Consider the following 26,338-nt stretch of genomic DNA (forward strand, 5'->3'; position numbering starts at 1 on the left):
CTCCAATAAAGATGTTTTAAAAAAAAAAAGCATTGATTCTTGAGATGGAAATAGTTCTGGTAATGTTTATGGGGAAAAAATAACGCTGTTCTGCATCTGAAATTTCTTCTTTTAGTTCCATTTCACTGAAAGATTCCAAGAAGAAATACAGAAACTGGTCAAAAATTATGTAACCCAATAAGAGTTATTTCAAAGCCGTAATGCTTTGGCATGGTGGGAGGGGGCTGAAGAGGAGTGGCGGGTGTCTAATACAGTGATAAGCTAAGAGCTCAGAGAGGTGATCAGGGTTAGGATCTTATTAAATACTATCTTACGGGCTCCTTAATTTGAGCAAATACTGAGAGAATCATCAGTATCTAAAATTTTTCTCTGAGCATTTTCATCTTATAAAAAGAAAGTTAAAAATGTCATCAAAATCAGTGGCTAGGATTATTGTATTTAAAATGAACAAACAAGACTTTGAGTAAGCTTATATGGGCTGATAACTTCAAAAACATGTATTCAAGTACAAAACGATACTGCACTACAGCATATTCTACCATTTTGACTGGACCAAGGAGTAAGTGCTCTGCCAATACTACTGTAGTTTTTTTTTTTTTAATATGTATTTAAAGTTCAAATGATTTTGACTGCTCTTCGGAACTAAGGCATTTTGATAGATCACTTCAACTTAAGGAGATGAACTAGACGTCGTCAGAAACCCCAAAGACCTACTAAAGACAGCAGGATACTGCCAGTCGCTACAAAATAGATTTTGTATTTGCCCCAGCTTCCAAGGTTTCTTACTGTCAAAGAGCCTTTTATCATGCTTTTATTGCTGCGGTAACTGCTATTAGCAACTTCCATATTTCTTTTACGGTTCAGTCACTTGGTGTATGGGGCTGTAGAACTCATATTTTTCTAACTGATTCAGACCGTGCAGTCCCCTCCTAAAATCATGCTCCATTTGTTTTCTCTATGTTCGTTGAAATATAAAGAATTTGTTTTATAGCTCTATTAAATGTCGGACCACTATGCTTTACATACTCAACACACAAAACACTAATTCTTAAAACTTATCAAGAGTATTTACAATTTGTAAGTCTATCTACAGTGTAAATAAAGATAATAACTTAAACCCAACTAATGGTAAGAACAAAATTAAAGCAGCTATGTTTAGAAAAAAACACTATAAAAGGATTCCTACAGGATCGTCATATCTAGGTAAATTAGATTTATGCTGACTGGCATCTTTTCCCAAGTCCATAGCACTATGCAAAGAACTGTTTTCACTTAGTTTTTAAAAGTCTTCTTTTCCAACTCTTTGTGTAATATATCTGGGGGGAAAATTGCATTTTAGATTAGGTTATGGGAAGACATTTAATATATCTAACCAAGTTATTTTCTTAAGAAATTTATGTGTAGCTTCATATTATTATTTCCATTACATGGAAAAGTAATTCCTATAAAAATCATTAAAATATTTATATCTTTTAAAAGCGAAGTAATTACAATTGATTATAGGCACATCAGAATTCAGAAACAACATGGTGTCATAAGTATAAAGTGTATTCAGCTGATTCTCAACTTGTAGTGATTTTTCTTATTTTATGGTTGGCTGGTGAAATACATCAATTTGATGCAGCTTTTAGTGCTAGGCTAAACGATTTAATGGTGATGGTATGTGATTTATTTATATATTTTGTTCAATTGTACTTCCATATTTAAAAAGTAATAAAATCTGTTCAAAATCTGTAGATTAAAATCTCAGTATATGGCATCAAGGTCAACATTTTGATTTTCTTTACAGTCCATAATTTAATTTTTTATTTGGTCTATAATTTGTCTGCTTTTAAAATTAAATTATGAATTTGAATATTAGAAAACAATTTTAAGAACGTTAAAATAAAATGGGCATATGTTGTAACATATGTTCAATCATATATCCACTGATCTCCACTTTGATATGAGGTTGTTTGGTCTTCTGTAGATCTTCTTACATTAATAGCTGAAGGTTTGGGATTCAGGACTCTTGATGTCCCTTTGCAGTAAAAACATGGAGATGAGATTACGGTACAAAATGCCAACACTGAAGCCAGTGTGGCTTATGTTAATGCTTTAGGCCCATCACCATCAGAACTGGTTGGAAACGGGGGCTACAGCAGAGGAGAGAGCCCCTTCCCACACTGGGTTCTGGGATGGATAAAAATGATGAGCACCTCCAGCTGCCTTTGACAGACCCTGGACATCTCTTCAGACCTCTTCTTAATACACAAGTCACTTTGGAGGGTCTCATTCCTAAGGAAAAAATAAATAATAATTTTCAAACTTTATTGGACCAAAAATTATGACTTAGATTAACCAAATAGCAGCTGAATGTGCCTTTAATGATACCTTCTTATTTATAATCAGGAAACATAGAAAGTGACCTCGAACCACCAACATAGCACATCCTCTGGAGAACTTGGAACAGCAATCCATTCCTCACTTCATTGTTTTTCACCCATGGGATCACTCACCCTACTGCTTGTCCTCAGCTTTGCCTTTGAAACTGAACGTGTGTGCAGTATTTTCCGCATGCATTTAATATGTAATACAAGATACATTTTAAAACTTACATTTGTACTCTCTCCTCCCTGCCTTAGTTACATGTAACATGAAGCTTATGTTTTAACAGTCAAGAGCTCTCCAGTTTTACAGTATCATAAAAAGAGTTTATGAGCCTTTTGTTAAAACTCGGTGCCTATGTCATTGGCAGGGCATGAAATTATTTTCAGCTACTTCTTCTACTTATAAGATAAAATTTGGTCTGAATTAAGCATCACACAGGGGGAAATTGAAACAATGCCTTTGTAGCCTAAAAGGAGTTTAGTCATCAAATGACACAGATTTGGGTTCCCCAGTTTCCACCACATGTGCATACCCCCCGGGGAAAACCTGGTCTCTGTTCGTACTTGTCTCTAAAAAGTTCCCATTTCAGGGGAACTTCCCTGGCGGTCCAGTGGTTAGCACTCCGTGCTTCCAATGCAGGGGGCGCGGGTTTGATCCCTGGTCGGGGAACTAGGATCCCACATGTTGCACGGGGCAGCAAAAAAAAAAAAAAAAATTCCCCATTTCAGTGTTCACATTAGTTATGCAAAATCAATGGCATGTTTTTAAAGGGTGTGGATACAACCTTAGCACAAGTTATTCCTGCCAAGAACAGGAATCATTTCAATAGGATGGAGTTTCCAGGGCCATGTTATTGGTAAACACCGGAACTCTCTTGGCCACCTACCCTATAAATAAATGGAAATCTTCCATGAATTATTTATGGATTCTGAGATGAGGCCGATACAGACATTGTTTCTCAGATTTCTATTTCCCAGAAGGATGGGCAGTCTGAAGTAGGTGATCGGCCTAAGTGGTGTTTTTCTGTTTCCTGGGGTCATCATAAGCGTTTGAAGTACTGAGTTGCTGGAAGTCGATTTCCCTCCCAATGGAAGCCCCCCTGGGCAGCATCTTCAGTAAACTGTTATCAATTACAGTGCAAATAAATGCCTTCCCTTCACCACTGAGCACGGACTTGTTATCCTGCCTCTGCAGACATGAAAGCACAAACTTGGAGGCCAAAACCGAGCCTTCTCTGGTCTGTGTCTGGGCAGAGGGTGTGTGTCAAATAAGGGATTCAGAAATGAATTCTGGATTATTTTAAACAAAAGTTCATACTGAAAAAAAATACACATACACACACTTGTGTAAATACGTGTGTCTTCGTGTGCATACACATACACACAAAATAAAATAGATGGTCGAGAGGTACCAAATCATCTTTTAGCCATTGTATTAGTTTCTTTGAAACGTTCCTCTTAATTTTGATTTATAACGCTGTGGAAAACCTTCAGAGTAACAGGTTCTCCGTCTCTGGAGGCCTCAGTCAGGTGCTCGTCTGGACACGCGGGGAATGCAGCTGCAGGTCGCTGCCAGGCAGAGCCTGGAGGGGCGTGCGAGGGGCGGGGTCTGGCAGATGCTTCTCTCTGGGAGGTGACAGGCGACCCAACTGCCAGAAACCATCAGCTTGAGACGATGTTAGGAAAAGCTGGATTCCACTAAGATGATAAAGAGAACTTGGAGAAGGAAAGAGGCCGGGGCAGCTCTGTGCCCTGTTGAAAATAAAACTGGATCGTTAGGGCTTTCTGGGAGCAATTACTCTTAGTCGGGGATGCAGTGATGCGCTCCGCCCCCTCGCCTCCGCCCTCCTCTCCCCCTCCCAGCTTTCCTGAGGGGCTCTGATCTCTCTCACCGGGCTCTCCCGCTGGCAAACGCTGACGTGGGTGAGGAGTGAGAGGGCGGCTTCACGGAATCCTGTAAGCTGTGGCGAGGGCACCGTTGCATGCAAGGCACTTGGCAAGATCACGGTGGTACAGTTCATTAGGTTAAAACGGAACTGCCTCCCCCAGTGGAATTTGTCCCCCTTCCTGTTACTTCCGCAGTCCCTATATCCAACTCTGTCATTGCACTACCACATTATATAATAATTATCTAAACTCCCCGATTTTTATTCACCACCCCCCATCCCCCCACTAACCTGAGCCCCTCAAGGCCTGGGATTGACTCTTTTTTTTTTTTAACATCTTTATTGGAGTATAATTGCTTTACAATGGTGTTAGTTTCTGCTTTATAACAAAGTGAATCAGCTATACGTATACATATGTTCCCATATCTCTTCCCTCTTGCGTCTCCCTCCCTCCCACCCTCCCTATCCTACCCCTCTAGGTGGTCACAAAGCACCGAGCTGATCTCCCTGTGCTATGCGGCTGCTTCCCACTAGCCACTGGGATTGACTCTTATGCAAGTTTCTACCATATACTTCCTAACATAGTGTCGGAGCTCAGCATATATTTTTCTCTCATGCTCCTTTCTCTGTCTACTGCCTCTCAGCTCAGACGCCATCTCCTCTAGGAATCGTCCTCTGATTCCCCAAATACTGGTCAAAGTGGCCTTTCTTTGTGTTTCCTCAGCGCTCTCTGCTTCCCCCCATCCCAAGCTTTATCTCTCTTTGTCTGTTTAATAATTTGTACCCACTGGAATATCAAATCCACAAGGAAGGAACTGAGTTTTTTGTTTGTTTGGTTGTGCCTATTTACTATTTATTTTTAACTGTTTTATTGAGATACAGTTTACATACTATAAAATTCCCTCATTTCAAGTGTACAATTCAATGGTTTTTAGTGTATTTACACGTTTGCAACCATCACCATAATCTAACTTTAGGACATTTTTGTCCCCCTAAAAAAAATACAGCAGTTGCTCTCCACCCTTCCCCTTTTCCACTCCAACCTTAGGTGACCACTGGTCTGCTTTCTGTTCCTATAGATTAACTTGCCCTGAATATTTCCTATAAATGGAGTCATACAATATGTGGTCTTTTGCAGCTGGCTTCTTTCACTTAGTATTTTAATCTTTGCATTCTCAGTTTAGAAATAAATTGCTTAGCACAGAAAAGACATTCAATGAATTTTTCTAACATGAAAAAATAAATGCACTAACCAACTCTAGCATTTTCTGGAGCTAGAAGTTGCGCTCAAAATAGAGCTCGTCCAAGAGGCTTTGACAAAGCTTTATGTTAGAAATAGCATTATCGCTTCCTAAGCCCTTTCTAGCAAGTGCCAATTGTTTGTTTGTTCCCACGGGGCCCCTTGGACTGAGGTGAGGCACGGAAGAAGTAGCTGGGGGAGGTGTGAGCCACGCATGGGAGCTGCCTGCCTGGGCTCCGGGGAGGCTGCTGGGCGCGCAGGGAGCTGCTGACGCCAGGTGCCGGGCCCTAAGTTTTGCAGTCCACGCAGGTCTGAGGTGTCCCTGCCTCCTCTTCGCTGGACCACCTCACTGCTCATCTCAGCACTCACTGATGCTCTTTCCGCCCTGCGCTGTCAAAACTGGAAAGGGTTTGATGAAGTCATGCCCAGGTTTTACGAATAATCAGGCCCTATGCCTCAAGCCCTCAGAAAGGTACTAAGGTTTTCAGAGAGGACAAAGTCAGACATTTTTAGTTGCAGAATTCCAGAAATCAGCTGTCCAGAAATGGGGCTGTTGGAAGAAGCGAGGAGCATCACATAACTTATCTCAAAGATTCTGCCATTCCCAAGAACAGAGGAGACAAGAGAGAGGCTGTAGAGATGGCCCCATCCAGAGCTGCCTGCTAACCTGACCCTGGGGTTTGTGGGAAGACGCTCCTTCAGGCGTGCACACCAGTGAAGCACGGCTTCTGATCTGTAGAAATATTTCTATTAACTTTCTTTTTCTACCGTACTATTGTCAAATGCAATATTAATGTAGCATCAAAATTTATCATTTTTATGCCATAAATCTTCCTTTAATTTTATACATAATAAGTGCTTACAGATGCAAATCATGTTTGAATGGAAGGACATAATGGTTAAAAGAAGTACTGGCCATATTGTAGTAATTTTGCAAACAGCTGGTTCAAGTTAACATATGTGTATTCCCAGTCTCGTGTATATGAGATACAAGTTAATGTTAACAGTACTTTAACAATGCAACTGAATCTAATTATGGAATTGAAAGCGCTATGGGTAGAGGGATCACATTTTCACTGAAAAGCATAGGTAGACATCTGTTTCTGGTGAGTTTCAAATAGGTACTTGCATCTTTTACACTCACCAATTCCATAATTTTTTGCAACCGTGGATTAACTAATTGCCTGCGTTTTTTTTTTCTAAAACTAGATGGCAGATATATTTTTCAGCAATTTAATTTTGCCAGTGGCATTATATATGCCTTTTAAACATGGGAGGTGTAAAGAGGGCTGCGACTGGAATTTAGGGCAAAGGGAAAGCTTCCTTGCTTTGTTACCAGATGGCTCCCCACTGTGTCCACCATTCTTTATTTTACTAGATTCTTCTGTTGGAAATCCTTTCAATTAGTGAAATCACTTACATTAACCTTCAGGGTCTCTTAAGATGCTAATATCCTTGGAACATTGGGCCTGTTAGACATTTCTAGTAGGGGTGAATTAAATTACATTATTTTTCTCCCAGTAGCTGGCTAAAGTCAATGCACTGAGTAAATACAAGGAATGGGGCATGATTTTGAAGGGAACCCAGTTGCAAAGAAGATCCCTCTGAGAGTAAGGGGAGCCTGAGAAGCAAGGGGCATTGGCTGCCAATGGGCCACTGTGCCCAAGTGCCATGCTGTGTGCCAAGTTCACTTCTGACAGCTGAAATTTAAAATCGTTTATTCTTGAGCAACGGACTTGGAATACAGTACCTCTGCAGAACTGCTAAAGGAATTCAAATTTTTCACCTGGAGAGGTGAAGATTTCAAAGATGGCCTGATTGGGCTCTTCCCATAACCTACCGTTGTTTTGCATTTTATCAGTTCAGCTAAGTCAGAAGACCCAATTAGAATCACATTTCTTCCTCCTCTAGCTCTTCATGTGCTGGTTTCCACTGCCCAAAACAATGAAAGATTGTGCTTTTTTTTTGCCATTGCACTTTTAAGCAGGAGCCCAATGCATCTAAAAGCAGGTCACTTAGACAGTTGTCAAAGACGTAAAGCATTGTTAAAGGGGAGACAATCACTCATCGGCTTAATTGTTGATGGAAATAAAAAGTTTATGTTCATGCTTTATTGCTTAGAGGATTTGAATATCAGTGCAATTGGGCTATGATGCCAGCTATCTCAGGGATTGCCAGGATCAATTTGTCTGGTCTGGTGGGCTGTGTCCCAAGGGTTTTATCTATTCTCATGGTTCCGTGCAGGTGCATTTTTCAGAGAGAAAATGAGTTACTTAGTCAGGTGTATAATGACAATGGTCCTCTCCCTCTAGAGCTTCCAAACAAACTCCTCCAGATCATGTCTATGAGAACATATATTCCACAGGCTTCTAAGACGTGAATGGTCACTGGTAAATGAGGCAGATTAAAGAACACAGTGGTGAAATTCCATGTTTTAAAGGACTTTAAAGTATTTTTAAAATTTGACTAAATATGCCCATTGTCTCCGGCGTCCAGAAAGGTAAGATAGTTTAGTGGCCTGAGGGTAAACTACAAAAATTTCTATACTTCTGTCTCTTCCATGAAAATGTAAAGCATAACTTTTAACCTAAACAGAGTGTACTCGACTTTGCAAGTGTTTACTTTTATGTCGTACTGAAAGACAACCACTGGCAAAAGTTTTCTTGGAGGAACAGGATTCAAACACTTAAACCACAAATTCTTATAGTTCCAGAAATGTCAGCTTTTTTTTTTTTCAGCAGCACACCAGTTGGGAAGGCAAGCCAGTTTTGACCATCGGCTTACAAGAAGGAAAGAAAACTAAAAAGAGGAAGCAAGAGAACACGAGAAGAATAAGGAAAGGGAAGGAATGGGAGCAAGAGGAATTAAGGGGAGAAAGAAAGAGGGGGTTTAGAAACCTTAAGAAACGGTAGCAGATGTCATTTGTTGCCATGATCATCAGTCAGCCAAAATGGTCTAAAATTTAACCACAAATTCAGCAAGTGGAACTTAGAGGCTATGTCACAAACAGGCAACAATGGGTCATAGTCTCCAGCTGAAAGCTAAAATTTTCAATTATCCAGATGTGTGTTTGGTTTTACTGCCATTAGGTAACTGCATTGCTGACAAAATACAAAGATGGTCTTAATCAGAGAGAGGTTAATTGTAGTCACAAAAGGAAAATGTCTTATTTTATACTAACTAATCTGATTAGTTTGAAACTGCCTTTTGAAAAGGACTTATCTTTTTCTTAGCTTAGTCTTCAGAATCATGAGAATTTTCTTGTTTTTGGAATAAACCTAACCATGGTAGCCCATTTGCTAATTGTATTTCTTACATTTCCCTGTAATAAAAGTTGTCCTTGGGCTTCCCTGGTGGCGCAGTGGTTAAGAATCCGCCTGCCAACACAAGGAACACGGGTTTGATCCCTGGTCCGGGAAGATCCCACATGCCGCGGAGCAACTAAGCCCATGTGCCACAACTACTGAGCCTGCGCTCTAGAGCCCACGAGCCACAACTACTGAGCCCATGTGTCACAACTACTGAAGCCCGCGTGCCTAGAGTCCGTGCTCTAGACTCTACCCACTGTAGACTTTTGACCTCCAGAACTGTAACATAACCAATGTGTGTTATTTTAAGCCACTAAAATTGTGAGAATTTTTACAGCAGTAATAGGAAACTAATACATATATTCCAAATGACGAGAAGATATCACACCCTTAAAATCACAACAGGATATTATTTAATTTTAAAACGGAACATGCAGAGAACATAAAGAAGATCTCTTGGAAATCAGACACACACACACGTGCACACAAGCACATATCCACATATACACATGTATACCAGCAGAAATGAAAAACTCAATAGAAACCAAAAACGATACAACTGAGAAAAATCTCACAGATATTAGAGGAAAAAAAGATATGAAAATTAGAACAGAGTACTTACAAAACTTACAGAACCAGACAGTTGATCCAACATTCACAAAATAAAAGTTCTAGAAAGCAGAAAGAAAATAGAGGAGAGAAAATCATCAATGAAACACATTTAAAATATTTTTCTACAAAAACATGATTTTCACATTGAGATGGCCTACTGAGAGTCCAGAGTAGGTAAAAATACACCCACATCTAGCCACACCATCATGAAATTTCCAAATATCACAAAGAAAGAGAAGATTTCAAAAGACATCAAAGGAAAAAAATAAATTCATATACAAAGGATCTGGAATTAGAGTATATTCCAATGTTTTGATAATAACAATGGAAGCTAGAAAACAATGGAGAAATGTCTTCAAAATTCTGAAAGAAAATTATCCCTAACCTAGAATTCACCACTAGTCAAGCTACTAGAATAGGATAAAACTATTTTAAGACAGACAAGTTCTCATAAAGTTTATCTCACATACACTCTTTCTCAGGAAGCTACAGGAGTATGTGCTCCCCTAGAACAGGGGCCTAAACCAAAAATGGGAAATACATAAGATTCAGAAAATGAGGTTTCTACAAAGACACAAGAAAAATGTGATCTGTGGGATGATGGTGAAGCAGATCACGATGACACTGGCCACCAGATGTGGAGGCAACCATTCCAGACTGGGACAGGTCAGGGGACATGGGAGACTCTGTGTCAAAAAGATAAAATTGATGAAGCTTCTGATTCATCTCAGGAGATTTAGAAAATTGGGAGGTTTGGGGTTGGATTCGTGATAAGCACAAAGAAACCAGGAAAACAGGGGACTTCCCCAGCTGTCCAGTGGTTGAGACTCCACACTTCCACTGTAGGGGGTGCGGGTTCGATCCCTGGTCAGGGAACTAAGATCCCACGTTCCGTGAGACGTGGCCAAAAAAAAAAAAAAAAAAGGAAACCAGGAAAATAGGGGTAAAAGCAAGTAAGGAAAGGAAAATAATCATAGTACACTACATAGCTTAGCATGAATAACATTATGTGTCTTATAAAAACTGACTGCTGACCTAACCACAATTTTGAGATAAATATATTGAGAATATAAAGGCTACAAAAATATACGGTGGGAGGAGGAGTGAAGCAAAGCAAATCCTCAAATTCCAGAGTGGAAAATCACAGATAAAGCCTAATATTTTCAAAATTAAGAAGTAACAGTATACAGCTTCCCTGGTGGCGCAGTGGTTAAGAATCCACCTGCCAACGCAGGGGACGCGGGTTCGACCCCTGGTCCAGGAAGATCCCACATGCCACGGAGCAACTAAGCCTGTGCGCCACAACTACTGAGCCTGCGCTCTAGAGCCCGTGAGTCACAACTACTGAGCCCGCGAGCCACAACTACTGAGCCCGTGAGCCACAACTACTGAGCCCGTGCGCCTAGAGCCCACTGCACAAGAGCCCACAAGAGAAGCCACCGCAATGAGAAGCCCGTGCACCGCAACGAAGAGCAGCCCCCGCTCACCGCAGCTAGAGAAAGCCCACGGGCAGCAAGGAAGACCCAACGCAGCCAAAAATAAATAAATAAATAAATTTATAAAAAAATAAAAGTAACAGTATAAGTATGATGTTTAACAGGTTAGAGCAAAATACCAAAAGAATTCAGCTAAGAGAGCAGGAACTTAGTACTTCTGGGGAGGGTGTACAGGGAGTGGGGAGTAGGAAACTGCTGTTTTTCATTACAAGACTTAGCTAATTGTTTAATTATGTCATACAGATGATTTTTCAAAACCTGTGATATTGTGAGAATTTTAGTAGAAGGATCGTTTTATTTAAGTTGTTTTGCAAAGTTCCATTGATTCACTGGTGTATTCCTTTGATTAGATTACTGAACGGTAGGTATAGTTTAAATATAAGGAAAAGAGGCACAGAAAGGTTCCAAGAAAGGAAGATTCCAAGAGGCTACTGAATAAAGCTAAGTCAGAAAGATAAACAATGCTGCCTGAGTTTACTCTTTCTGAGGGGTTTTTCTGTTTTCTCCAGCTGTGAAATATATTTATGACTTTCAACTCCTTTCTTTTGTTCGTTTTTGAGGGCCAAGTGAAGACACACCTTAAAGCAAGCGATTAACAAAAGTAACCCTCCATCGTTAAGTGTTATCAAATGATTTAAATTATCCTGAAAACATATAGCATATTTCTTTGTATGCAATCACAAGGAGCTCTAACATGTTTTGTCTGGTCTGAAAATTTATGCAACTTATCAACAAATAATTGTGCCTATGAAATGAATCAAAATATTTCTTCAGCATTTTAATGAACATCTATATACATCAATATTACAACACATTTCTCAAATTTAGCCTACTGATGTTAAGCCTTCTGTTGATCACCTATTTGGTGACTTCTCCTCATCCGCCTTTCTATCCTTATATCGATTACTCTAGACCACCCAACATGCTTCTGGGCCACTTGCCTGAGGTGACAATGTGTGAGGGACCATGAATTAATTTCACTGTTACCAAAGGAAACCACAAGCAGAAAAATAAACCAAATAATGTGTTCTGAGGTTAAATAAGTAGAGGAGGATGACATTATTCAGGGACACTATGATGTTTGCTGAAATCATCCCTCTGCTTTTCTGGGTTAATCTGTATCTTACCAGAGCTTCCAAGGGCACAGGGGGCTAGTGCTGCAACGGGTATTGATGTGCCCTCCCCTCACCACTCCCTACACCGATACTAATTATCACTGCAGAGCTTGTCTTTTCTCAGACTACAGTCCACAGCCTTTGTGTCATAGTTATCCTGCCGATAGCTTCCGTAAGAGGTTCTTCATCTGCCTGCCCATGTATCTTGAGGGCTTGCCATGCTGCATTTTACAGTAGGTAGCAGACTGATTACCTTGCTCTGTCTGCCCAAGGAAGTAAGGACAACCTTCAACATTTCTGTACTCTCATTTCTTTCTTCTATGGTGAGGCAATCTGTACCCTATTTCCCACCTCATTGGTTACTCCTCCCCTGCAGAGAAAGAGTGGCCAGTCAATTGGTCCCTGTCACCAGTGGGTACCTCCAAAGCAAGACGGCCCCACCTGCCCTCTTCATAGGCCTGGACATCCTCGGTAGAGTGGGCTGTCCTCTCCACTTCCTGTGGCCTCCTGCCAGCCTCCTTTCTCAGGTCCAGTTTTTCAGCGTGAGCCTGGGTGGATCTATTCGATCAGCCTTGCTGTCTTCAATTCAGGGGGAAGGAATAGAAAACTTCACTTTGCATAATCTAGCTCGACTAGGAAGCCTTAACACTTAATAAACCTGATACTTTGCCCAGACTGGTTCAGTTCTCTGTCTGCATGCTTTATTCATCAGAACCCCTGGGACAGGGAGGGGAGGGGAGTATCAAGGGGAAGATTCCAGCACTGAACCCCACCCCGGACTGCCAACAATCACTATAAGATTAAGATATGCTGAAGGCCAAATCAGTCCCTGAAGGGAAACTCCTTTCAGCAGAAGCCTGCCATAACGCAGTTAACCTATAAGGCAAATATTAGTTCTCTCCCCAAAACAGCATGAAAAAGTGGCTCCACTGTATTTGTCTGGTGCTGGTTTCATGAGTGTGCCCTGGGGATTGCAGACAATACGCTGGTGCTAAAGTAGCAACCGAAATCTTTTACCCAGTCGGCTGGACTCAGGCTCTGTTCTGGCACGTGGCCCAGTATATCAATATTGTGGTTTTCAGCCCATTTTGGAAGCTGCTTCACTAAGCCATGTGACAACCCCAAAAGTTGGTCCGGCACCAGAAGACTTCATCAGATTGCGAACTTGAGAGCCCTCAAGTCAGCTGTTTTTGTATTGATGCCTCCCTTCCCATAATCACTAACAGAAGGGGAGGGGGCTACAGTTGGAACACACCTCACACCTTCAACGCCGTTCATGTTTATGTCTCTGAACCCTCGTAAATCTCCTGGGCTCTGAGCACTTGCTGACTCAAATAAAAGCACTCTCTGGAGGCTACTTCAAGTAAGAGTTTGAGTTATTAGCAGAGCTCAACAGACGTACCTGGAAAGAGCACGTGGCATGGCTACAGATTTGTCAGAAAGATTTAAGAGTATCAGTGTATTTACTGATTTGAACACTAGCAAAAATCGAAGCTGCGAATACTCTAGACCTAGCCATCTGATGGTCCCCTTGGAAATTGTGCAGACCATGTGGCCCGTACTATGCAACGTACTAGGTACAAGTCATGGCAAACTTCCAGTTGAAAAGTGGCAAATTAGTAGATGGTGTCAATGTTGACAGCTCTCAACTTTATGCTTCATTCATTCCAGTGTTATGAGAGATGCCTCGTCTGTTAAAACGACAACCACACAACCAATATTGAACACCTACTACTCACTCAGCCTTGTTGTAGACATTGGGGGGGTGTGCAAAAGGATTCCTCATATTCTTTGATTTGAAGAGGTTTATAATGTAATTGGTGACTTACAGTGAAGGCACGTTAAACCATCAGAAAGCAAAAGTAAATTAAGCGATACATTTTCTGATAGGTACCTCAGATGAAGTAGAAATTAGGCAGAGAGGGGTGTTAATATGATTAACTGTGTAAGACTTCCTGAAGAAGTGTGACCTAAAGAATGGGTAGGCAGGCTTGGGTAAGTAAAAAAAGAAAGAAAAAGTTCTAGGTATGGAGACAGGTTTTCTCAAGAAACCGAAATAGTAACATGCAAGCCCTGCTTGTGGAAAAGGGAAGAAAGACATTGGGCTGCCTAGGGAGAATGACCATAAGGAAATAGAGTGAATTTAATCAAAAATGACAGCTATGGAGAAATCCTGAATGAAGGATTTTTAGAAGTCAAACCAAAGGGTTTACAACATAGGGAGGGTTAAATAAGAAGTCATTAAAGGTTTCAGTGGGGAAAGTGAAAAAATTAAAGTTAAATTTAAATGTGATTCGTCTGGTGTGAAGATGGAGTAAACACCAAATGGCAACTGTCGCTTGACCAGACTTAACAAACCTCACTTCAACATGCTGGCCACCCATGATGAGGACAGTAGCCAAGGTTAAACGTATGGACAACCGCCTCGAATACAAAGGCAGTTTCAGCATTTGCTGATTTCTGACTGGCATTTTGTTGACAGCAGAATTACATCACAACAATTAAATGTAATTATGCAGACCAACAGTTAGAATAAGATAGACACCATCGATTCTTTCTAAATGACTCTTCCCTCCAAGTTTTCTCCCTTAAAGTTTGAGATTGCTTGATTTTAGTTAAAAGGAAAAAAAAGAGAAAATTTGGTTTTTTCCATTATAGACATCCCAGTGATCTCTCCATAAATAGTACTCCTAAAAAAATGAAAGTCCAGATTTTTGAAGTTTTCTTGATAATCTTTTAAACTCAATAATAATTCATTAATTGAGTTGTTTTGTTATACAGAATTCAGAAAAAAATTTTTTGAAAAGGGGTATGGAGAGATTCAACATTCTCCATGTATTTCAGTTTTGACAAATAGTGACCACTCTTATTTGTCAAGGATTTTACTTATGTTCCCGCATTCCGAAAAGATTGCATAATCAGTGCAAATACCACTAGAGATAAGCCACTTTCTATTAACACTTATTGAGTCTTCTTCAATCTTACTTTCTAGGACAAGTAAACAAAAGAAACATTTTTTTACTTCCATAGTTGTGACAATTTAAAAAGCAAGACAGCATCCTTCTCCAACTCCTGCCCCTTCTCCTAGTTCTGTCACTGGTGTCTGCTCTGCTGCTCCAAGTCGGGCTTTTCAGGCCACCAAAGGGCAGCAGGACATCCAGAATGCCATTCTCCGCCCCCTCCTGGGAGCCAGTGGTCACAAGCCTGTGCTCCGTCCCACACTGGAAGCATCCAGGTGGAATTTAAAATAGAATGGTGAGGACCCAGTTATGAAAAAAGTCACCTCTGGTCCTCTGTTCCATCATGGGAGTTAAGACCAGCTGGGGTGCTTCTGGTATCAGTTTCCAGTACATAAGTCTCTGTGATCTGCAGCAGAAATTCTTACAACAGGGCCCTTAGAAGTCTCGTCCTCTGATGGACTGCCAGAGGCAAAGTCCAAGGCATATCAGTGCGGGCAGACTTTTTGCTGAGTTTCCCAGCGACTGAGAGAAAACTACCAGAAGGCACAGCCTCCCCTGGGTTCTACAGCTAATAATCTACAGTTGTCCTGGATGGGAGGTGGGATTTATTGCTGGCCTGCTACTTATCTTGGTTCAACTGGCCCAGTTGGTCAGAGAGGACCATGGTCAGAGATGCAGTCTCTCTGAAGAGCTTCTTTGAGTGAAACGAATATTTCCTCTGGCTTTCCCTCCTAAATTCCCTTTTCCAGAATGTAGCTCAAAACACCTTACCGTTGCCAGGAAAACAAATTCATGTACCCTTCTTGCCGGATCAAGAAGCTACAGATGCTTCAGTAATCTGTGCAAACTTGGAGTTACACTGTGCTTTGCCTAACAGCATTAATCAAATTTTAGGTAGCTGGGCTCAGATCATGAGATGATACAAGTTCAGCTCCCATTTTGAACAATTAGGGGTATGATCTTTACAACATTTTTTAGAAAGCTTGCATAAGACAGTAAGCACCAGGTTATGTTCTATCAGACAGTTAATATTTTGTTCTCTCTCTGAATTACAAAATCAAAAATAATAAATAGGAAATGAGATTCCTTCTTGCTGCTAAAGTAATAAACAATTTGAAATGTGTAGTTGCGTATATGTTTGGATTTGACCCATCATTTACTTTATTCTTCAACTTTAAATACAGAGCATAATCCCCACTAATGGTAGTAGAGATGAACCACTTCAAATTAATAAGAGATATAAATTAGATTCTGAAGGAGCCCCTCACCTTCATATTCCAGGATAAAGAAGATATCTGTAACTTCTTTTATCTTCTAAATAAAGTTTCATGTGACCTGACAGGATTATAATACATTTTAAAATTCGACCATCTTAAGATATTTCTGCAAAGAAAATAATTCATTTTAATTAAAATCCACAAGGAAAAGTGGAACAGAAGATACAAAATGGGGGCCAGAAAACTCTAGCCTGTGCCACCCTAAGAACTGGGGTCCCTCTCTCAGGTAGACAAGCCCGGTCGCTAGGCTTCCCCCTCCTAGGAGTGCAAATTCACTAGCAAATGCAGTCTCCCCACACCACCACATACACGTACACGGCATGCCTACCGCCTCCCTCCCTCCAGCCCTGTGGAAACTCCAGTAAGAGATTCAGATCCGAAAGAGCTCTTGCTCATTTTACAGGTGAGAAAACTGAGGATCGAAAGTGAAATTGATTGCCCAGGATTATAACCTGCTGACCGGAAACCCAGTCACTCAACTCAGCCCAATGCTCTTTCCACTGTTCTTCCCGGTCCACAAAAACCACACAGCAAAGTGGGAGTGGGGGGTGGAATGGAAGGGCAACCATGCAGGCCATCATCTGCCTCTGAGGGACCCGACTTCAGGGAGACCTCCTCAGGAGACCCACCCACCCATTGTGGGTTTTTGTTTATCTTCACAGAACAGAACATGTCTCTTGATGGAGAGATCTGTGAACTGTGATATAAAGATCCACGGGACACAAAAGAGGAATTTAGACCTTGAGGCCAGATACCTGGAATTTGGTCAAAAAAAGGAAAAAAAAAAAAAAAAAAAGCAGTGCTTTTTAATCAAATTCTGCAGCAGTACGTTGTGGTAGGAAGAACAAGACCTCTAAAATAAGATCAATTTTTGACTCTGCTATCTTCTAGCTGAGTGGCCTTGGGCAAGTTTCTTAGTCTCTCCAAATTCATTTCTTTATCTATAAAATGAGCACCAATTTGAGGGGTTTGAATCTTTGCATGGAGTGAGAAGAGAGAGACAGAGAGTAAGAGAGAAAACACAGGGGGCATGTAGGCTCTCAGTGCATGACACAAAATAGGCACTCAAACGTCTGCTTGTTGAATAAGAAGCTTAATTCTTCAGCTGGACCATCTCCTGGAAGTAAGTCTCCTTTGCTTTAGAGATATGAACAGAATGACCCCTAAGGCCCTAGACCACACAGAAAAGATGCAGGACCACTCAGGCCCTGAAACTGTGCCTTGGATTTGAAACTAGTTGAGCCAGTGGTCTTAGACTCTAAGAACAGAGTACCGTGAGTGCCCCTCTAAAGGTTTATCTGGACGCCTGGACAGTGTTTGATCCCTAGACTAACAACAAAGGCAACATTCAAATGACCCCACTCCCAAACTAGATTAAGTAATCCTACAGTGTGTGTTCCGAGCGCACAGTACTTCCCCAATGCATTCATTGCTCTGGCTGTGATTGTCCGCCCCCTTGTCTGTCTTGCCAACTGGTCTATAAACTCCAGTATCATTTAACTCAGTGCTATCCCCACTTTTTAACCCATAATGGAGGCTCAGTATATCTTCCTAAAGGAAAAAAGTCCAGCAACTTCCTTAAAACATCTACCATCGTTGGCTCGAAAAATCAACCTAAAGTATTCGTGTTCTCCACTCCCCCAGTTCTTCCCCAGTACCCCTGCAGAGGAAGCCTCTTCTCTAGTTTCACCATTTGGGCCACTTAGATATCTGCTCGGGATGTTCCTCACCACGTTGTTAATCTGTTCAGTAAATTGTTTTCAAAACCAGGATCTCGTGTACTGGGCCCCATGGCAGGAGTTCAGCAGGGAATGCTCCACTATCCCTCATGGAGAGGCTCACAGAATAAAGTGAGCTTGGATGAAGCCTCTGATTTTCAGAGAGGCCACTAGCCATTAGCCAAAATATTTCTGGATGAGTAACTACACCCTATCATCATCTTGACTCTCTAAAAATTACAATGTGGCTTTAGGACCTGGTACATAGCGTTCACGCAATAGATATTTGGTGGATAAAGGAATGAATGGGATAGGATGGGAATTCCAGTGAGCTTTTATTGCTCTGGGCTGATATAGGAGACATGCAGCAAATAAAATCATTTATTTGAGGATAAAGCTAATAAAGTAAATCTTTAACTTGAGTAAGTCTAGATTTTGGAACCCACTAAGGTGGTATACCCTGAGAGCTTACTAACATTTCAGAAGTCCTCTGAGGAGCAGGTGATGCCTCTCATAAACATTTCCTGTCACCAACTAGGTGAGACAGGGTTTCCTGATACCACAGCTAAGCATGTGCCGCCTGAATTCAGAGTTCTCCCCAGAGATCTTCTATCCTGGAAAACACTGGTTAACTAAACTCTCTAAACTTCCGGGCACCAGAACATTCTCCTGTTTCCGAACTCTTTGGCTCCAAACAGTAACTTGCCAGATTCTATACTTTCCTTTACTGATAATCTCAAATTATTTTGTTTCAGACTTGTCTCCGTGGCTGGAGACAAGGCCAGAAAGGCTGTGCCTTTAAGGGAAGGGATCTTCATAAATTCTCCCAACAGTGGCCACACAGTAGGTGTTTCATAAGTAAGCTTTTAAAATTTGTCTTCAATGTGTAGCCCTGTCCAAAGTCTCCAAGAGAGACATAGTGTGCATTGGAGAGAAGGGAAAGAACACAGCCCTCATTTTCCTAGAGCTCTCCAGACAGCTCTCACTCACATTCTCTCTGCGGCCTCCACCTTCTGACAGTCTCAAAGACTACGGAAAATAAGCAAAACCGTAAAACGAAATCACCTAACACAACTTAAATATGGTAGATTAGATGCTAGGCTGGAATCTTCCCTTTCGATAAAAGGAAATGCCTGCACAGATGATGATCGATCTCAAGCTTGACAAGTATTTCACTCATTCTCTAGAGTCTCCTGACACGTTGAGACCTCAAGCAGGGTGTTGAAAGGTCAATTTTTTGGTACCAACTCTGACTCAAAAAGATTATTCTCCTGTGAGGTGAAGTAGAGGAAAGAAACGGGTGCAGTGAGATTTTTCCATCCGCTCCACCCAGAGGGTAATTAATCCAAATGAGACTGGGGTGGGTGGAGCTCAAACATCGCCCATTCAACCCACACCTTCACCCAGGGTTGTTAAGACAGAAGCGCCCCTATCAATCTTCGGGTTGAATCAATACCCCTCCCGCAGAGACCCGCTCTCAGGAAACTGTGACAGGAGGAAAGGTCAGGAACACAGGATCTGGACCGGCTGTCGGGGAACAGCGGGCCCGAGCGCCCCCCGCGGAACCTGCTCTCAGCCAATGGGAGCCTGAGGTCCCGGTTTGATGCGATGAGGGGCCGCTGCTGGGCCAATCAGGCTCCAGGCGCGGCCAGGGGGAGGAGATGGGAGGAGAGGCCGGGGGCGATGGAGACAGAGCTACATCAACAGAAGTTTCTCACCTTGGAATGCGAGGGGCGCTCCCGCATCTCCTGCACATCTTCGACTCGTCTCGGGAGGAGTGCCCCAGGCTACTTTCCCAACTTCCTCACGCTGCTCCCAGCTCGCGAGGCTGCTGAGAGCCCCTACTACGGCTGGCCTTCTTTTTACGTTGTCTGCAGGGAGAAAGGAGGCGAGGGACACCTTGGTGCTGGGGAACTGACCTCTGTCCTGGTGGGCCTCTGGCTGGGGAGGGTCAAAGAGGAGCGGCTGGGCCTGGGGGACTCCATGCGGGGGCCATGGACAGAGCAGCGCTCCTGGGACTGTCCCGCCTGTGCGCGCTGTGGGCAGCCCTGCTCGCGCTGTTCCCCTACGGAGCCCAAGGAAACTGGATGTGAGTATGGGGGCAGCAGGGGCGCACGGGGTTTGTGGCGAAAGGGATGCCCAGCCTCAGGGAACTTTCAGCTGAGGCTGGAGAGGAGAGGCGGGACCCTAGGGCGGGCGACCTAAATTTCGGGTAAACATCTGGGACTGGGGAGGAGAGCAGGGCAGCGGCTGACGCTAGGGGCGGCCGTGTCTTACAGGTGGTTGGGCATCGCCTCCTTTGGGGTTCCGGAGAAGCTGGGCTGCGCCAACTTGCCGCTGAACAGCCGCCAGAAGGAGCTGTGCAAGAGGAAACCGTACCTGCTGCCGAGCATCTGCGAGGGCGCCCGGCTGGGCATTCAGGAGTGCAGGAGCCAGTTCAGATACGAGAGATGGAACTGCCTGGTGGCCGCCGCCGCCCCGCCGGACGCCAGCCCTCTCTTTGGCTACGAGCTGAGCAGCGGTGAGTCCCGGGACGCTCTCAGCTGGCGCGGGACGGAGGGCAGGTCCTCCTCCAATTCTTGTAAATAGAGAGTGCTTGCGTGGTCCCGTCGCTCCCTAAATCCCCAGAGAGGTCCTTTAGTGCAATGAAATTAGGGGCGACGGAAGCCAGACCCGGGGTGCAGGTGCGGTCCTGGAGGGGGTGACACCCCAGGTCCCGAGCGGGGCGCGTGGAGCTGTAGCTCTTCCTCCTTCCCGCGGCGCCCGGCCGGAGTTGGGGAAAAGCTGACACTCCACCCCGCCGACCCCTCGGACCCCGTAGCGCCCCCCTACGTGGGTGACCAGCTGGAGAAACATGATGTCGGCTGCAGGGAATGCCGCTGCCGCATCTGCTTTGATTTAAGCAGCTCCGCTGCGCACCGCGCACTGGCTAATTGCAGCGAAGCCTCAAGTTGGTTGGCTCCTCACAGCACCGGGAAGACGGAATAATGGCGATTTTAAAGGGACTGTCCCGGACAGCCCCACGTGAGGCTAACTCGAGCACTACTTTAGTTCTCCCCTCTATTCCTTTCCTTCTACCTTTTCCCTCCTGTGCGCACAGCCGCGGCGCGGGAAGCTGCAGTAAAACAAAGTTCCACTTCCACCGGCCTAGCAGTGACTTGGTAAGGATAAAGGTACAGAGGTATCAGCAGATTCAAAGAATTTCAGGCCCTGGGCGCTGAAAGATCCTTAGTTGTTTTTCACATTCATTTCGGTTCCCCCTCCACCTTTGACCCTTCCCCGCCGGGTCCCTACACTCGCCGCCGCCAAAGCATCGCTTTTGCCCCGCTGCGCTTTGGCCGGCACACCCTTCCGAAAGAGCCCTGATTCCCTGCAGAAAAAAAAGAAAAGAAGAAGAGGATGTGTTCTTCACAGTTGCTGAAATGTAGAGGCATCTGCTGTTGAAAGGGTTTATTGGACAACGACGTGATAACGTTTCTACTCCAATCTAAACATCTCCAAAGGGGGAAAAAAAAAGTCGCCTGCTGAGTCCCTTCTAGACCATTTTATTACTGTTTTAATGGGACTTTAATTTGCAAAGATTTTAGCTCAAAACCTATTGCAGGTGTGTTATATCCATATTCAATATTCAATTGTTTTCCGTAACAATTCTTTTTTTTTTTTTTTTTTTTTGCTGATGACATTTCAATTATCTTTAACTGCATTTAATACTGTAAGAGGATATAATACTGTAATAAGAATATTTCTATAGTATTTAACTTTCATATTAATATTGTTTTTCAGGATATCCTTAAAAAATCAGTCTTTGATGTGAAAGGAAACTGCAACATTTATCTCCTAATTGCTTTGGTCTTTGCTTAATTTTAATTTGCATTCTGACGTGTATTTTTTATACAACAAAAGTCATACCAAATTTTTCACCTTGTGTTTTCTGACAACACATTTTAAATTTAACGAGAAGGGTAAGCAGGACTCCTTTGGGCATTGTATCACTATTTACGTATCCATACGAGGGATTTTAAATTCAACGTGTATTTATAGAATTTTTGTTGTCTGTTAAGTGCTGAGCTGGATGCTGACATACATTTCAAATTTTAAAAATAAACATGATATTAAGGTATGAGGACAATTTATGATATACAATATAGGAAAATCATACTGAAAATTAATGTTGCTTTTTTAAAAGCTGAGAACAATATGAAATTGTCCTTTCTTAAATATGTACTCATTAAAGCATCCATTGAAAAGTTGCTTCCCTGATAAGAAGGTAAGTAGAAGGCTTTGTTATGAACATAAACAGAGAACGGTATGACATTCATTTAGCAACTTATGTTTTATTCTAGGCACCAAGGAAACAGCATTTATTTATGCTGTGATGGCTGCAGGCCTGGTGCATTCTGTGACCAGGTCATGCAGTGCAGGCAACATGACTGAGTGTTCCTGTGACACCACCTTGCAGAACGGCGGCTCAGCAAGTGAAGGCTGGCACTGGGGGGGCTGCTCTGATGATGTCCAGTATGGCATGTGGTTCAGCAGAAAGTTCCTAGATTTCCCCATCAGAAACACCACGGGAAAAGAAAGCAAAGTACTATTAGCAATGAACCTACATAACAATGAAGCTGGAAGGCAGGTATGTATTAGAAAATGGAATAGAAATCCAGTGCCTTTAGGTAAATAACACTAGGATTACACTTCTGGATCAATCTGACCAAATGGTTTAAAAACCAAACGCATGCAGTCTAAGAATATATATGTATGTGTGTGTGTGTATATATATATAGATAGATAAATAGATAGATAGATAGATATGTAAAATTATATGTGTGTTTATTGTATATGTATAACAGCAAGTATATATATAAATATCTATCTATCTATCTATCTATATATATATATATACATATTATTTCATGAGCCTGTACTGACCATATTGATTTAGTTTAAGTTTACATCTGATGTGAGTTGAATCTGGTTATAGAATATATTTGTGATTGTATATTTTGTATACCTAAAACACCAATTATAAAATAACAGAAGTACAAGTGCCTGTTGGGTCATTTTATTCCACCCTCTTAGATGGTTAGTTGCAGAGCCAGAATAAGACTTACAGTATCTGCCTTTCTAACAGGACTGAATCAAATTTCATTTTTTCAAATTTGAATTTTCATTATATTTTTAAATCTATATTTTAGTAGGCAATGGCATCTAAAGAAGTTATCAGTTCTGTCCTTACTTTCTCTAGCAAAACATTCTTGAATACATTAGAGAATACACAACTCAATATTTTTTGTAAAACAAAATTTATTTAAGGGAATTAGTTATGTTATTATAAAGCAATGTAGATTCACTGTAAAAACTGATAAATACAGATAAATGTAAAGCAACCATAGATATATTAAATATTTTGATATTTAAAAATATAGATATATTAAAGATCTAGGGAGAGGGAAATTTGAAGACTCACATCTAATTAACCTCTTTATGAATTTTTTAATGCTAAATTATCTTAAAAATGGAGGAAATTTGTAGCTTAATTTAACTTTTATGTATTTACCTTAATGAATATTGACACAATAAGCTTTGAGTTCTACAACATAGTTGAATTACTTGGTAATTCATAGTGACTTTCCAAAAACAGTCAAAACCTCTCTTAGGAATATAGATTTTCTATTTTGTAATAATCTTTTCAGGATGGGAATATCACCACATATCCTATATTATTGTAAATATTCAATAACCTGTAAAGGTCCCAAAGTAGTCATTGCAATCTGCCACATTCTCCTGCAATAAATTAAAACGAGTTGCGGTATCTCTTAGGAATATTTAAAGTATATGCTGCATTTGTTTTACATTTTTGGAAAGTGAATAAATGGAACTCGCTTGGAATAGTTGCAAGTTTCAGCCAGTTTTCTTTACTTAACCACTTTGGTTTAAAATACAAAAACCGAAAACTCAATAAATATATCACCATAACACTTCAAATTCAAACTTGACTATTCAGTTCTATTTGAATATTGATTCAAAACGGAAGATTAGAAAATAGGAAAGTCAGTAAATAGCTATGTAAGCTTTTCATTTTTTTGTTTTGAAATTTTAAGTTAATTTATCTCACTAAAGTAACTCCTGCTAACACCATAGTTATGCACAGGTCTCTTCTTGATAAAGTTTTACATTTAAAAAAAATTAAATGAATGAGTTTTTGCTTCAATTTAAATAATATCCAATAAAGGAATTTTTATTATTTCTAACATATTAATATAAAAGAGGTTAAAGGTAATTAACATTTGTTGTTTAAAAGTCTAAACTAGAGAAAAACCTCAAGTCAAATTAATACATTTTAAAAACAAGAAAACAATTGAATGAATATTTAGTATCACCTTAGACCTTAAATCTTCTTTAGTCATTCTTTAAATAATTTGGTAGAGACTAAAAAAACTTTAATCAGAAAACAAAACTTCAAACTCATGTTATAATTCATTCTTTTGAATAAAGTTATCTCCAGACTTATGAAAAGTCCTAAAGTATTCTAAAATGTATTTTTATTAGCAATATTAGACAGCTATTTAGTTTTATTCCATCTTATGTGGCTTTTTTTCTAATTAGGTAGCAATATTTGCCTCTGTAACTATTAACTCTGATCTATTTATATTCTGATTTTTTTAAAAGAAACATACAACTATTCAGCATCAATTTTAATCCACTGTTTGTCGGCAATAAAACAATCTCCTCACTTTACTGAGGTTTTCCCTATTATTCTAATTACGCCAAAAAAATTCAGCCTTTAGGTATATACACATTTTGTGTAAATTTCAGTTATCTCTACTGAATTTCTTTTTTCCACATTGGTCTAGATGGAAGCTTAAAATATTACAAAATATTACCTGGATATTTTGAGGGTACTACACTGATGTTTTCGTTGGTCTTTTCTCATGAACTATTACAATTCAAAAGATTTTAATATTTTTCTTTCCATTGGTGGTTAAAAAAAAAAAACAAAAAAAACCCAACACCACCACCAGCACCGGAACAACAACAAAAATCAACCAGGTTTCCAAGATATTACCTAACATGGAAGAACAAAATACTACATTTTCAATATTGGCAATTAAGAGTTTAATCTAATAGGTATAGCCTTCTGAGTAAGGTTCAAGGTCTGCATTCAGTTGAGTTGATTTTCCTCATCTCAAAATCCCAAACTCAAAACGTAGGAAAGCGTTCAGAGAAATGTGGGTACTGGCGCTTAGTAGTGCTGTGAGCAGAATAGATGATTTTCTAATCGCTGACCTTAAATATTCTAATTCCCACTTGGTTTCTGACACCATTCCTAAAGTTATGACTCCAAGAATAATGTTGCCAAATGGTGATTGTCTAACAGAAAGATGTGATGTCTTCCAGGGGCAGAACTTCTGAGAATAATGTGACTTGGAATATTTGTGGGTATTTCTTTTGGTGTGCTTAAAATACTTCCATTCTTCCCATGTCCACCTCATAAACTTTTACGTTTCCCTACCCCGTAATTTGTTTTATGATGAGTAACTCAAAAAAGTGGCATGGGCCCCACCCCTAAATTTCATTAACCTGTTTCAAGAATATTTACAAGCACTTGAACAACACACAAGTGTTTTGCTTTTCAGCAGGTTCATATATATTTTTGGACTGAAAGGGACAAAATGGGTCAGAGAAATAGGAATACTACAATTAGCCATCCAATTTATGTCACCGTTTTCATAAAAACTTAAACAGATCATCTGATAGTTGACAAATGAAATGTCACAAAATGTTCCATAACAGTTGTTTTTTTTTTTTAGTCATTTCTGTAAAGTTTGGATAAAGCAACCTACCGAAAAACAATCACCTCCGGCTGTGTTACCTCTGAGTCAAAACTAACTCCTTAGACCACTTCTCAAACAGTTTCTGGTTTTACATTGTGTTAATGAAACATCTTTCCTGTTTCACTTCATCAGAAATTTATCAAACCAAAATTTAACATAGGAAACCCAGTAGATTAAATGCTATGCTCCTAATTGCTCTCCCATAGTTTAAAAATATTCCACCTAAATGTCACATCTGTTTGCAATAATTAACAAAACATTCCTCTCTTAATATCATTATAAAACTTAACAACTCAGCGAAGTAGAGAAAGGAATTTTCTCATAACCACACACAACTCATTCGCTTGCTATTCTCTTACTTTTCCTGTTAGAAAATCACTATGCTATCACTGCAGCTCAGAATGGCTATTTGACATCAATTAAGAATCCTAGCTGAAAAGCTCCAGAATATATATTTTTTGGAGTGTTCATGCAATTTTCTTAAATATATTTGTACTTTCCACTTTCATTTTTCTCTGTTTTACC

The 26,338-nt window shown here is 40.8% G+C and overlaps 1 protein-coding gene and 1 long non-coding RNA gene across 2 annotated transcripts in view; one reads left to right on the forward strand and one right to left on the reverse strand.

The window, feature by feature from the left end:
* On the reverse strand, window positions 1-19,795 carry LOC309666149. The gene is made up of 3 exons (XR_014266937.1): window positions 19,700-19,795; window positions 3,257-4,121; window positions 1-2,277 (listed from the first exon to the last, which is right to left on the reverse strand). It is a non-coding gene; the product is annotated as an uncharacterized lncRNA (long non-coding RNA).
* The window catches only part of WNT16 (Wnt family member 16), a 17,412-nt gene continuing 10,702 nt past the window's right edge, over window positions 19,629-26,338 (forward strand). Inside the window, exons 1-3 of the mRNA XM_082473277.1 lie at window positions 19,629-20,070; window positions 20,261-20,502; window positions 22,325-22,611. Of these exons, the coding sequence (XP_082329403.1) occupies window positions 19,976-20,070; window positions 20,261-20,502; window positions 22,325-22,611 (624 nt within the window). The 5' untranslated portion in view covers window positions 19,629-19,975. The remainder of the gene's footprint in view (window positions 20,071-20,260; window positions 20,503-22,324; window positions 22,612-26,338) is intronic.

This window comes from Balaenoptera physalus (genome assembly GCF_965194825.1).
Source record: "Balaenoptera physalus genome assembly, chromosome: 8".
Lineage (NCBI taxonomy): Eukaryota > Metazoa > Chordata > Mammalia > Artiodactyla > Balaenopteridae > Balaenoptera > Balaenoptera physalus.